This window comes from Anomaloglossus baeobatrachus (genome assembly GCF_048569485.1).
Source record: "Anomaloglossus baeobatrachus isolate aAnoBae1 chromosome 5 unlocalized genomic scaffold, aAnoBae1.hap1 SUPER_5_unloc_8, whole genome shotgun sequence".
Taxonomy (NCBI): domain Eukaryota; kingdom Metazoa; phylum Chordata; class Amphibia; order Anura; family Aromobatidae; genus Anomaloglossus; species Anomaloglossus baeobatrachus.
This window is the reverse complement of record NW_027441812.1, coordinates 189,741-205,219: the sequence shown is the minus strand read 5'-3', so window position 1 is coordinate 205,219 and position 15,479 is coordinate 189,741. Positions and strand designations below refer to the sequence as shown.

Here is a 15,479-nt window from a genome sequence, read left to right as displayed (position 1 = left end):
TACGTGTGCCCGTGTCTCCGGTACATGCGGAAACGGACGTAGCACATACCGGAGACACGTGTGTGTGAAGGGGGCCTAAGACAGACAGGACATATTGCAAACTCACAGAAATAAACAAACAGTGAGAGACTAAAGAGAAAAGCAAGAGCAGGAAGGCAGCGATAAAAAGAGAACAACAACAGCTCACAGCAATAATGCACAACAACTACCTGTAAAGGCCCCGTCACACACAGAGATAAATCTTTGGCAGATCTGTGGTTGCAGTGAAATCATGGACATATTGTTCCATTTGTGCACAGCCACAAACCTGACACTGATTGTCCACAATTTCACTGCAACCACAGATCTGCCGCAGATTTATCTGTATGTGTGACAGGGCCTTTTGTCTGGATCACAACAACTCACCAGACCAGTATAGGTAAATTATAGCTGGCATTAATGAAATAGCCCAGCCAGGATATACAGAAGGGGAGCGAATGATACTTTCTCCTCCACAGCATGTGATCAAAGACATTAACAAGCAGACTACCAGAGAATAACTCTTGCTAGCCTACCCAAGCCTGTGGTTCCTCGCCTGCATCTCCCTGTACTGCTCATAGACATCAGAGAAGTTAACATGTAGAGTACTAGAATCTATAATTTCCACAGATCCTGACACCACCATGACAGTTGTCAAAACCTGCAATCTCCTTGTAACATTGATCCACAGCATAGACAATTTAAAGAGATTTTTTTCGAAGACTAAAGGGTGCTTTACACGCTGCGACATCGGTAACGATATAGCGTCGGGGCCACGTCGGTAGTGACGCACATCCGGCACCGTTATCGACATCGCAGCGTGTGACACCAATGAGCGACAATCAACGAGCACAAAAACGTAAAAAATCGTTGCTCGTTGACACGTCGCTCATTTCCTTAATATCGTTGCAGGTACGATGTTGTTCGTCGTTCCTGCGGCATCACACATCGCTATGTGTGGCACCGCAGGAACGACGAACATCTCCTTACCTCCGTCCACCGGCGATGAGGAAGGAAGGAGGTGGGTGGCATGTTCCGGCCGCTCATCTCTGCCCCTCCTCTGCTATTGGTCGGCTGCCGTGTGACATCGCTGTGATGCCGCACGACCTGCCCCCTTAGAAAGGAGGCGGATCGCCGGCCAGAGCGACGTCCCAGGGAAGGTAAGTCCGTGTGACGGGTGTTAGCGATGTTGTGCGCCATGGGCAGCGATTTGCCCGTGACGCACAACCGACGGGGGGAGGGTACGCTCGCTAGCGATATCGGTACCGATATCGCAGCGTGTAAAGTACCCTTTATATACACAGTATGCAGAATTATTAGGAAAGTTGTATTTTAGAGGATTTTTTTTATTATTGAGCAACAACTATGTTCTCAATCAACCAATCAAATCAAAATCAAGACTCATAAATATGAAAGCTTAATATTTTTGGAAGTTGGAGTGTTTTTTTTTTTAGATTTGGCTATCTTAGGAGGATATCTGTGTGCAGGTAACTATTACTGTGCAGAATTATTAGGCAACTTAATAAAAACCAAATATATTCCCATCTCACCTCTTTATTTTCACCAGGTAAACCAATATAGCTGCACAAAATGTAGAAATAAACATTTCTGACATGCAAAAACAAAACCCAAAAAAATTAGTGACCAATATAGCCACCTTTCTTTATGATGACACTCAACAGCCGACCATCCATAGATTCTGTCAGTTGCTTGATCTGTTTACGATCAACATTGCGTGCAGCAGTCACCACAGCCTCCAGACACTGTTCCGAGAGGTGTACTGTTTTTCCTCCCTGTAGACCTCACATTTTATGAGGGACCACAGGTTCTCGATGGGGTTCAGATTATGTGAACAAGGGAGCCATGTCATTATTTTTTCATCTTTTAGACCTTTACTGGCCAGCCAAGCTGTGGAGTAGTTGGATGCATGTGATGGAGAATTGTCCTGCATGAAAATCATGTTTTTCTAGAACGATACTGACTTCTTCCTGTACCACTGCTTGAAGAAGTTGTCTTCCAGAAACTGGCAGTAGGTCTGGGAGTTGAGCTTCACTCCATCCTCAACCCAAAAAGGTTCCACAAGTTCATCTTTGATGATACCAGCCCATACCAGTACCCCACCTCCACCTTGCTGGCGTCTGAGTCGGAGTGGAGCTCTCTGCCCTTAACTGATAAAGCCTGAAGATATTTCCCAGTCTTGACGTTTTATCTTACGTTTCTTGTTCAAAAGTGGTCGTTTTTCAGCCTTCCTTACCTTGGCCATGTCCCTGAGTATGGCACACCTTGTGCTTTTTGATACTCCAGTAACGCTGCAGCTCTGAAATGTGCCCAAACTGGTGGCAAATGGCATCTTGGCAGCTTAACGTTTGATTTTCCTCAATTCATGGGTAGTTATTGTGCGCCTTTTTTGCCCAACACACTTCTTGCGACCCTGTTGGCTATTTGCCATGAAACACTTGATTGTTCAGTGATCACGCTTCAAAAGTTTGGCAATTTCAAGACTGTTGCATCCCTCTGCAACACATCTCACAATTTTGGACTTTTCAGAGCCAGTCAAATATCTCTTCTGAGCCATTTTGAGAAAGGAAAGGAAGTTGTCTAATAATTAAGCACACATTATATAGGGTGTTGATGTCATTACACCACAGCCCTCCTCATTACAGAGATGCACATCACCTGATTTACTTAATTGGTAGTCGGCTCTCAGCCTATACAGTTTGGAGTAGGACAACATGTATGAAAAGTATCATGTGATAAAAATACTCATTTGCCTAATAATTCGGCACACAGTGTAATAGTTACAGAAAGATTCCAGATATTTAAATAGGGACTGGACTGTGAAATTGATGGGCTATCCTTTGTAACTAAAACAGGTATCAGGGTCTTGCTGTATGTGCAGATAAACATTAGGGCTCTAATTCATGAATACCAGCAATGGACACTGAAAAATGACATCAGGGACTGGAGTGAGATTTCTGTCATAGGGAAGGCCGCAGTTTGTTATGAATTAGAGAAGCGTTAGCTTCACACCCTTCTTCTGGCCAACCTACAAAAGTCGCACAATTCCAATTTGCTCTTCCTTTCCCCTAATGCCAGCCTGTGTCGTGTTCAGTTTAGACTTCTGCAATTAAGAGACCTTTGGTTACATCATGTCACATGACTTTGAAGTCAAAGTTTCTTAAACAATCAACTTTAGAATACAACTGATGGGGTCACTAAGAGAATGGGATTCCTGAGAAATTGCGCAGTTTGACTCCTTCCAACGCTGGCCCTGACTGTAACTAGGGTTTTTTTTGAGTAGGGCTTATATTTCATTACCTAAAAATCCCATAAAATCATGCTATGGCTTATTTTCGGTTTTAGTCGTCTTTTCGGGGAAACAGGGTATTCATGAACCCTCTGCAGGTCTTTGAGTTGCCTTCATAACAACATAGAGAAGACACTAGAAACAAAACAGCAGAAGAAGCAGAAGCAAAGAAAATACAGCTGAAAAAAACAGCAGAAAGTCTAAAAATGTAACCACAAATTAGTGCAGAAAGTACATGAGTAGATATCTCTTACTGGATAGATCTGGAGGAAACACATCCTGAGGAACATCGGGATCTTCTTGTTTACAGTCCTGTGGGAGAAGAGGACGGGGACATCTCTCTGGTGTTGTCCTCTTACTGGATAGAACTGGAGGAGATGTGTCGCCCTGGGCAAGCCAGGGGTCACAGGTCACAACACCACCACACCCCACATCCCAGGTAGGCACATCTAAGCTGAACCAAAAATCCTTGTTGCCTTCCTCCAGAAGTCTGATGATGCACACCAGGGGGTGGGCCAGGCGGTTGGCTCCGCCCACCGAGGAGCTCACAACTCTGGAGGCGGGAAAACCAGGCAGATAGCCCCGGGCAGGGGAAGAGTGAAGTCCAGTGAAGGGCTAGAGTAAACAACAGAAAAGTGGAAAAGGAGGAAAGCAAGAAGTGGTGACAGAGCAGAGAGTGTGCAAGCCTGAGAGCCCAGCTTTGTGTAGGGCCAGAACAGCAAGGTCAGCGACGGCGGTGACTGTCCGGAGGGGGACCATTTGGAAGTTCCTGGAAGGACCCCGTTGGCTGTGTGCCCGGTGGTCTGGAGCAGTGTTCCGAAGGACAGTCAGCACCAGGGCAGGGGCCTCTCGGACCCCGGCAAGGCTAGGAGTCGCCAAATTTGCCGAATCCGTCAGTGAAGGGGACGTAGATTCCCCCAACAACCAAGTCCCGATTGAAGGCAACAGCCCAACCCGTACAACAGAGGCACCGCCACCGCCAGGGCACCAGTCTCTGAGGGCCAGCGCCTGCGGGCAAAGTGTAGTGCTCCTCCGGCCCAGCTTGAAGCCGGGGAGCGGGTTACCGGTGGGGACCCATCGCAACCATCCGTACATACAGGTGCAAGGAAGAGGGACATCACCGTCACCTACCGGGAAAGCAAGGCAGCCGTCTGTGGGACCGTCCTACCAGCCGTTTGGTTTACCGTACAAACTGTGTCCAAGTCTCAGGCTGAGTGAGTACCACAGTGCCGCAAGGCACAGCGCTGCCCCCGCGTCCCTGCGCCCACCAGGCCCCGCACCTCACAAGCCATCACCGGGCCCCGGGATCACCAACCCCTACCCACGGAGGGGCAACACAACACCTGGCTGCTCCACATCACCATCCCCGGGATCCCCGTAATAAGCAGCGGTGGTGCTACCAATCACCACAACCGTGGGTGGCGTCACGGACATTATCCCAACACCCCAAACCCCCCTTTCACTCACGGGCGAGGAGCGCCGCTCGAGAAAACCCCCGGGATCCGGCCCACGGCTCGAGCCACCACTGAGCAGCCGTCGGACCCGAGCAGAAGGGGTGAGCGCGGTGTGCTGACACCCTCCTCCCCGCCCGCGACAACTTGGCGTCACGAACAGGATCTTACCGCTCTGCCGTCTGGTAGAGGTGCGCCTTGTTACCGCCGGAGGTATCCGGCAGGAAAATTTCAGAAGCCGCCATCTTTGGCGCGAAAAGTTCCCGCTCGAGCGTCTTCTCGAGCAGTAGAGGCGCGAAGGCCAAAACCCCGCCCCGAGAGAGGAGGGGCCAAAAAGAGCTAAGGGGGACGCGATGGCGGCTGGCCGCATGTAGCTGCGGCTATAAAAGCAGGGACGCCAGGACTCTGCAGCGATATTGGGTTCCTGGAAAAACCTCGTTATCAAGATGCAAGATTCAGCTCGCAACGAGGAAGCCCCCGCGCCCGGCACGGCGACGTGGTTGAGGGACCGGACCGTCCCGCTGAGCAACCGTCTGCAGGCCCATATGCAACTCCTCCTGGAGGAGTGGGAGACCGACATGGCGGACGTGGTGGCTGCTATGTGGAGACGCGAGGCGGAAGAGGATTTGGAGGAGCGGGTAAGCGACCCACGCCCCTGTATTTCTGAAGGATCGGCCGCTGCGGCTGAGGGGCCCGGCCGGCTCCCGCTCACCCTGCCTCTCTCCCCGCTATCCGTAATGGCTGCTGCCGCCCCGCCATTAGGCCCGCTACCTGCCCAACCGGTAGCGATACCCTGCCCGGCCGCTCCGGCGGACCAGCCGGCTGCAGACGTCCAGGACGGCCCTGAAGTGCACCAAGGGGAACCGCTAGAACCACGGCCCCTTAACAGCGTGGTGCCTGAAGTCCCAATAGAGACTGTGCCAGACCCTGAGCCCGGAACCATGGCCTGGATGAAGGCCCAGGTGATTCAGTTCCACCGGCGTCAGCAGGGACAACTCCTCCGGATGATGGAGCAGTGGACCAACGAGGTGGAGATGTTGATTGCAGCTGTCCCGATGTACGGAGAGGGAACCGATGTAGCAGAGTCGACTGGTGACCCACGTCCCTATGTCCTCCCAGGACCGGCAGCTGCGGCTGAGGGGCCCGGCCTAGTCTCGGCCTATGCATCACCCTTGCCGCTACTTATGGGGCGCCTCAGTGTAGACTCGCCTAGTATGCTATTCCGTGCTACTGCCGAAGGATCTGAAGTGTTGGATGCTGGGGGCCAGGAGGCTGCGGCAGCTGGCGGCAACCCGCCTGACGCAGAAACAAGAAATGACGACTCCTGCCCCAGCTCCGGGCCCGCTGTTGCGGCTGAATGAGCAATTGAGCGTTCCCGCTATGTGGGGGGCCCTGTGGTTTATCATACACCGCGTACCGGTGGAAATGGGTACCGGGTACCTCTGTCACAGCAGGCATGTCAGTGCATGTTTGAGATGTTGGTGGCAGAGGATGGGTCCGCCTTAGCAGAAGAACCGGAGTAGGGCAATGAATGCCCGTAGCACCGTCCCCGTTGGGACCACCTGCTTGTTTGCTTGTTTGAAAAGTTTAAAAGTTTAAAGAATGAAGAAAAATGATTACCGAACAGTAACCAGATTTGCTTTGTGATTAGCAACCGGCTGGAGCCGGCACCGTTGTCCCCGTGGGGACCGTTTAAAAAGTTATGCATGGGAACTATCCATGGACAAGCCCGTGAACTTGCAGGGCAACCACAAACATTAGTGGCTTGTAAATATGTTGGGTACCGTTACCGTTTCCGCAATGCCGCCTCCGGAGAGGCAGGTTGGAGGGAGGGCCCTGAGCAGAGCAGGCCAGGGCCCAGCCGCCAAAGGAACCGGTGGCTACCCTCTGGAGGGAAAGGACAGATCCCGCTCGGGTACCGTGTGCTGGACTGTGGGTCAAGGGGTGCTGCCTGGGTTTTAGGGGCAGCATCAGGGCCAGGTTACTTGGGTGGGAGAGAGCGGAAACCGTGACCGTATACCGTTGCAACGTTTAAGAAATGTGCCTCCCGTCTTGGGAAGAAGTTATTAAAAATGTTATTATTGTTTGTTTAACCCTGCTATCCCCTTTTCAGAAAAATAAAACCGGTGTAGGACGGCAGCCCGCGGACGGTCTGCATTTTGCTAAGGGGGAATGTGTCGCCCTGGGCAAGCCAGGGGTCACAGGTCACAACACCACCACACCCCACATCCCAGGTAGGCACATCTAAGCTGAACCAAAAATCCTTGTTGCCTTCCTCCAGAAGTCTGATGATGCACACCAGGGGGTGGGCCAGGCGGTTGGCTCCGCCCACCGAGGAGCTCACAACTCTGGAGGCGGGAAAACCAGGCAGATAGCCCCGGGCAGGGGAAGAGTGAAGTCCAGTGAAGGGCTAGAGTAAACAACAGAAAAGTGGAAAAGGAGGAAAGCAAGAAGTGGTGACAGAGCAGAGAGTGTGCAAGCCTGAGAGCCCAGCTTTGTGTAGGGCCAGAACAGCAAGGTCAGCGACGGCGGTGACTGTCCGGAGGGGGACCGCTTGGAAGTTCCTGGAAGGACCCCGTTGGCTGTGTGCCCGGTGGTCTGGAGCAGTGTTCCGAAGGACAGTCAGCACCAGGGCAGGGGCCTCTCGGACCCCGGCAAGGCTAGGAGTCGCCAAATTTGCCGAATCCGTCAGTGAAGGGGACGTAGATTCCCCCAACAACCAAGTCCCGATTGAAGGCAACAGCCCAACCCGTACAACAGAGGCACCGCCACCGCCAGGGCACCAGTCTCTGAGGGCCAGCGCATGCGGGCAAAGTGTAGTGCTCCTCCGGCCCAGCTTGAAGCCGGGGAGCGGGTTACCAGTGGGGACCCATCGCAACCATCCGTACATACAGGTGCAAGGAAGAGGGACATCACCGTCACCTACCGGGAAAGCAAGGCAGCCGTCTGTGGGACCGTCCTACCAGCCGTTTGGTTTACCGTACAAACTGTGTCCAAGTCTCAGGCTGAGTGAGTACCACAGTGCCGCAAGGCACAGCGCTGCCCCCGCGTCCCTGCGCCCACCAGGCCCCGCACCTCACAAGCCATCACCGGGCCCCGGGATCACCAACCCCTACCCACGGAGGGGCAACACAACACCTGGCTGCTCCATATCACCATCCCCGGGATCCCCGTAATAAGCAGCGGTGGTGCTACCAATCACCACAACCGTGGGTGGCGTCACGGACATTATCCCAACACCCCAAACCCCCCTTTCACTCACGGGCGAGGAGCACCGCTCGAGAAAACCCCCGGGATCCGGCCCACGGCTCGAGCCACCACTGAGCAGCCGTCGGACCCGAGCAGAAGGGGTGAGCGCGGTGTGCTGACACCCTCCTCCCCGCCCGCGACAGAGACACATACAGGGACTGAATTCATTCCTTACATACAGATAATTATAGGCCGTGTGTATTTAGTCCTGTCTATTACCTGGTGATATGAGGGGCTGGGGATCCTCCATCATGACGTCCTTGTACAGATCTTTGTGTCCTTCTAAATACTTCCACTCCTCCATGGAGAAATAGACGGTGACGTCCTGACACCTTATAGGAACCTGACACATACAATGATACCGTCACCCCCGATCCCTTCATAGCGTTACTGTATAATGTCCCAGCATTCCCAGCAGTGTCACCTCTCCAGTCAGCAGCTCAATCATCTTGTAGGTGAGTTCTAGGATCTTCTGGTCATTGATGTCCTCATGTATCGGGGGGTGAGGTGGAGGCCCCGTGATTGGGCTCAGGGGTCTTCCCCATCCCTCAGACACAGGGGCCTGACAGCGCTCACTAGAGGTCTTCTTCACTACTGTGTAATCCTGGTTATGGAGAGACACAGTAATAAATCTCACTCCAGACATTTCCAGAGTCCTCACCTCTCCAGTTCTGTCCATCTGTTATTCCCATAGATAAGAATGATGTAATGTGACGTCATCAGAATCTCTCACCTCTCCAGTAAGCCGGAAGAGGATCTCTAGGGTGAGGTGTAATATCCTCTCCGCCATCTTGTCCCTGGCCATATCCATCCTTCACGGGGCAATCAGGAGAATTCTCTTCTATGGAGCGATTCTTCTCCCCCAGCATCTAATGTGTATGGAGCCTGAGGCCAGTAATGGGGAATCTCCACACACCTCCACCTGCAGAGCCGCACACTAGATATATAATACCCTGCACCTACCTCCTCCTGCAGAGCCGCACACTAGATATATAATACCCTGCACCTGCCTCCACCTGCAGAGCCGCACACTAGATATATAATACCCTGCACCTACCTCCACCTGCAGAGCCGCACACTAGATATATAATACCCTGCACCTACCTCCACCTGCAGAGCCGCACACTAGATATATAATACCCTGCACCTACCTCCACCTGCAGAGCCGCACACTAGATATATAATAAACTGCACCTACCTCCACCTGCAGAGCCGCACACTAGATATATAATACCCTGCACCTACCTCCTCCTGCAGAGCCGCACACTAGATATATAATACCCTGCACCTACCTCCTCCTGCAGAGCCGCACACTAGATATATAATACCCTGCACCTACCTCCTCCTGCAGAGCCGCACACTAGATATATAATACCCTGCACCTACCTCCACCTGCAGAGCCGCACACTAGATATATAATACCCTGCACCTACCTCCACCTGCAGAGCCACACACTAGATATATAATACCCTGCACCTACCTCCACCTGCAGAGCCGCACACTAGATATATAATACCCTGCACCTACCTCCACCTGCAGAGCCGCACACTAGATATATAATACCCTGCACCTACCTCCACCTGCAGAGCCACACACTAGATATATAATACCCTGCACCTACCTCCACCTGCAGAGCCGCACACTAGATATATAATACCCTGCACCTACCTCCTCCTGCAGAGCCGCACACTAGATATATAATACCCTGCACCTACCTCCACCTGCAGAGCCGCACACTAGATATATAATACCCTGCACCTACCTCCACCTGCAGAGCCGCACACTAGATATATAATACCCTGCACCTACCTCCACCTGCAGAGCCGCACACTAGATATATAATACCCTGCACCTACCTCCACCTGCAGAGCCGCACACTAGATATATAATACCCTGCACCTACCTCCACCTGCAGAGCCGCACACTAGATATATAATACCCTGCACCTACCTCCACCTGCAGAGCCGCACACTAGATATATAATACCCTGCACCTACCTCCACCTGCAGAGCCGCACACTAGATATATAATACCCTGCACCTACCTCCACCTGCAGAGCCGCACACTAGATATATAATACCCTGCACCTACCTCCACCTGCAGAGCCGCACACTAGATATATAATACCCTGCACCTACCTCCACCTGCAGAGCCGCACACAGATATATAATACCCTGCACCTACCTCCTCCTGCAGAGCCGCACACTAGATATATAATACCCTGCACCTACCTCCACCTGCAGAGCCGCACACAGATATATAATACCCTGCACCTACCTCCACCTGCAGAGCCGCACACTAGATATATAATACCCTGCACCTACCTCCACCTGCAGAGCCGCACACTAGATATATAATACCCTGCACCTACCTCCACCTGCAGAGCCGCACACTAGATATATAATACCCTGCACCTACCTCCACCTGCAGAGCCGCACACTAGATATATAATACCCTGCACCTACCTCCACCTGCAGAGCCGCACACTAGATATATAATACCCTGCACCTACCTCCACCTGCAGAGCCGCACACTAGATATATAATAACCTGCACCTACCTCCACCTGCAGAGCCGCACACTAGATATATAATACCCTGCACCTACCTCCACCTGCAGAGCCGCACACTAGATATATAATACCCTGCACCTACCTCCACCTGCAGAGCCGCACACTAGATATATAATACCCTGCACCTACCTCCACCTGCAGAGCCGCACACTAGATATATAATACCCTGCACCTGCCTCCACCTGCAGAGCCGCACACTGGATATATAATACCCTGCACCTGCCTCCACCTGCAGAGCCGCACACTAGATATATAATACCCTGCACCTACCTCCACCTGCAGAGCCGCACACTAGATATATAATACCCTGCACCTACCTCCTCCTGCAGAGCCGCACACTAGATATATAATACCCTGCACCTACCTCCACCTGCAGAGCCGCACACTAGATATATAATACCCTGCACCTACCTCCACCTGCAGAGCCGCACACTAGATATATAATACCCTGCACCTACCTCCACCTGCAGAGCCGCACACTAGATATATAATACCCTGCACCTACCTCCTCCTGCAGAGCCGCACACTAGATATATAATACCCTGCACCTACCTCCACCTGCAGAGCCGCACACAGATATATAATACCCTGCACCTACCTCCACCTGCAGAGCCGCACACTAGATATATAATACCCTGCACCTACCTCCACCTGCAGAGCCGCACACAGATATATAATACCCTGCACCTACCTCCACCTGCAGAGCCGCACACAGATATATAATACCCTGCACCTACCTCCACCTGCAGAGCCGCACACTAGATATATAATAACCTGCACCTACCTCCACCTGCAGAGCCGCACACTAGATATATAATACCCTGCACCTACCTCCACCTGCAGAGCCGCACACTAGATATATAATACCCTGCACCTACCTCCACCTGCAGAGCCGCACACTAGATATATAATACCCTGCACCTACCTCCACCTGCAGAGCCGCACACTAGATATATAATACCCTGCACCTACCTCCACCTGCAGAGCCGCACACTAGATATATAATACCCTGCACCTACCTCCACCTGCAGAGCCGCACACTAGATATATAATACCCTGCACCTACCTCCACCTGCAGAGCCGCACACTAGATATATAATACCCTGCACCTACCTCCACCTGCAGAGCCGCACACTAGATATATAATACCCTGCACCTACCTCCACCTGCAGAGCCGCACACTAGATATATAATACCCTGCACCTACCTCCACCTGCAGAGCCGCACACTAGATATATAATACCCTGCACCTACCTCCTCCTGCAGAGCCGCACACTAGATATATAATACCCTGCACCTACCTCCACCTGCAGAGCCGCACACTAGATATATAATAACCTGCACCTACCTCCACCTGCAGAGCCGCACACTAGATATATAATACCCTGCACCTACCTCCTCCTGCAGAGCCGCACACTAGATATATAATACCCTGCACCTACCTCCACCTGCAGAGCCGCACACTAGATATATAATACCCTGCACCTACCTCCCCCTGCAGAGCCGCACACTAGATATATAATACCCTGCACCTACCTCCTCCTGCAGAGCCGCACACTAGATATATAATACCCTGCACCTACCTCCACCTGCAGAGCCGCACACTAGATATATAATACCCTGCACCTACCTCCACCTGCAGAGCCGCACACTAGATATATAATACCCTGCACCTACCTCCACCTGCAGAGCCGCACACTAGATATATAATACCCTGCACCTACCTCCACCTGCAGAGCCGCACACTAGATATATAATACCCTGCACCTACCTCCACCTGCAGAGCCGCACACTAGATATATAATACCCTGCACCTACCTCCACCTGCAGAGCCGCACACTAGATATATAATACCCTGCACCTACCTCCACCTGCAGAGCCGCACACTAGATATATAATACCCTGCACCTACCTCCACCTGCAGAGTCGCACACTAGATATATAATACCCTGCACCTACCTCCACCTGCAGAGCCGCACACTAGATATATAATACCCTGCACCTACCTCCACCTGCAGAGCCGCACACTAGATATATAATACCCTGCACCTACCTCCTCCTGCAGAGCCGCACACTAGATATATAATACCCTGCACCTACCTCCACCTGCAGAGCCGCACACTAGATATATAATAACCTGCACCTACCTCCACCTGCAGAGCCGCACACTAGATATATAATACCCTGCACCTACCTCCTCCTGCAGAGCCGCACACTAGATATATAATACCCTGCACCTACCTCCACCTGCAGAGCCGCACACTAGATATATAATACCCTGCACCTACCTCCCCCTGCAGAGCCGCACACTAGATATATAATACCCTGCACCTACCTCCTCCTGCAGAGCCGCACACTAGATATATAATACCCTGCACCTACCTCCACCTGCAGAGCCGCACACTAGATATATAATACCCTGCACCTACCTCCACCTGCAGAGCCGCACACTAGATATATAATACCCTGCACCTACCTCCACCTGCAGAGCCGCACACTAGATATATAATACCCTGCACCTACCTCCACCTGCAGAGCCGCACACTAGATATATAATACCCTGCACCTACCTCCACCTGCAGAGCCGCACACTAGATATATAATACCCTGCACCTACCTCCACCTGCAGAGCCGCACACTAGATATATAATACCCTGCACCTACCTCCACCTGCAGAGCCGCACACTAGATATATGGCTGCTCTGTGCTTCCAGGACCTGTGATGATGTCACATGGAGGGGAGGAGTCAGGGTCACATGATCAGCTCCTCAGTGTCTGGTAGGGGCTCAGTATCCGGCTCCGCACAGATGGTATGGAGTGAGTCTCTCGTCTTTCTTTATAGTAAAGACATGTATTTGGTGACAGTAAAGGACGAGGATCGCACCGGACAATGCGTTTCCAGCAGTTGTTGCAGATACTCAGAGCATCCATGTAATAAAATCACATACACTTATAACATATGGAAGACTAGACGGTGACCAATGAGACTTTGGCAAGTCCTAATTAATTCCAACCCACCTCCCGCACCACATCACAGAGGGGAATGGAGGAAAGAGAATGGGTTCAGAAATTATCCAAGACAAATACGGTAGGGAATAGTTCTGTAAATTTGCAGAAATGATACATTGATGTACAACATATCGGCCGTAACAGACACTGATATCAACAGACTCAAAAATCCTCCTAAGCATATCTAACACATGTGACAGATATAACACATACATATCACACTGCATAACGAGTACTGGTGTATGTACATAGCACACTGCATAACGAGTATAGGTGTATATACATAGCACACTGCATAACGAGTATTGGTGTATATACATATCACACTGCATAACGAGTATTGGTGTATATACATAGCACACTGCATAACAAGTATTGGTGTATATACATAGCACACTGCATAACAAGTATTGGTGTATATACATAGCACACTGCATAACAAGTATTGGTGTATATACATAGCACACTGCATAACGAGTATTGGTGTATATACATAGCACACTGCATAACGAGTACTGGTGTATATACATAGCACACTGCATAACAAGTATAGGTGTATACACATAGCACACTGCATAACGAGTATTGGTGTATATACATATCACACTGCATAACAAGTATTGGTGTATATACATATCACACTGCATAACGAGTATTGGTGTATATACATATCACACTGCATAACGAGTACTGGTGTATATACATATCACACTGCATAACGAGTATTGGTGTATATACATAGCACACTACATAACGAGTACTGGTGTATATACATATCACACTGCATAACGAGTATTGGTGTATATACATAGCACACTGCATAACGAGTATTGGTGTATATACATATCACACTGCATAACGAGTATTGGTGTATATACATAGCACACTGCATAACGAGTATTGGTGTATATACATAGCACACTGCATAACGAGTATTGGTGTATATACATATCACACTGCATAACGAGTATTGGTGTATATACATAGCACACTGCATAACGAGTATTGGTGTATATACATATCACACTGCATAACGAGTATTGGTGTATATACATAGCACACTGCATAACGAGTATTGGTGTATATACATAGCACACTGCATAACGAGTATTGGTTTATAGAGATGAGCGATGTTCGATTCGAACGGTTCGCCAATTTCAAATTCGAGTGATTTTGCTCAGTGTTCGATTCATTTTACGAACTCGAACGATTTGCTTCAAGTTCGGCAGTTCGAGTTACCGTTCGATAACAGTTCAATCACCAAAAGCGTGGCTAGTTACTAGCTGGCCTTTCACTGTAATACTGTCAGTCACTGTTAATAATGATATTATCAAAATTCAGCGTATAGTGTGCGGGGGGGACGGGGTTTAGATCAGTGCTGCTGAGTGCTGAAAGAATGGCGATCGCCATTTTTTTTTCCTAACCGCGCGTACAGTGGGGCGGGCCACACACAGCAAAGTGGATTTTTGCCAGACAAGCAAGGGCATGTGTCATAGGCTGTGCATGTCACATGTCCTTGCCCTATAAGACCCGGCCATTTTCCCCTTCGCCGCCATTATCTCTCTGCTGCGGGTGTGTGACAGTCACCGCTCCTGCTGCTGCTGATGTGTGCGCTATAGACTTATACAGTGCAATCTACATATCGGTTTAGGGATTAGGGACTACTTGTAATTTCAGCCCTTTTCAGGGCTACATTACCTTTTTATAGCCATTTTTGCTAGGCAGGTCTTTGCCAGAGCTGTGCAAGGTTTTATCACAGCGTCTGTCTAAATCAGCTCAGGCAATTCCTTGGGGCATAGTTTCATTGTAAGGGATAGTATGTGAGGATTCCTCTGCTGACAAGCAAGCTAGACCACCTCTGCATTGTACCCCAC

At 50.6% G+C, this 15,479-nt stretch overlaps 2 protein-coding genes across 2 annotated transcripts in view; one reads left to right on the top strand and one right to left on the bottom strand.

Moving 5' to 3' along the window:
• The window catches only part of LOC142259328 (uncharacterized), a 402,688-nt gene that overhangs the window by 264,927 nt on the left and 122,282 nt on the right, over window positions 1–15,479 (top strand).
• LOC142259326 (uncharacterized) overlaps window positions 1–15,479 on the bottom strand; it is a 185,278-nt gene that overhangs the window by 126,935 nt on the left and 42,864 nt on the right. The window contains exons 5-6 of the mRNA XM_075331793.1: window positions 8,450–8,587; window positions 8,245–8,368 (exon numbers count right to left, since the gene is read on the bottom strand). Coding sequence (XP_075187908.1) covers window positions 8,245–8,368; window positions 8,450–8,587 — 262 coding nt within the window. The remainder of the gene's footprint in view (window positions 1–8,244; window positions 8,369–8,449; window positions 8,588–15,479) is intronic.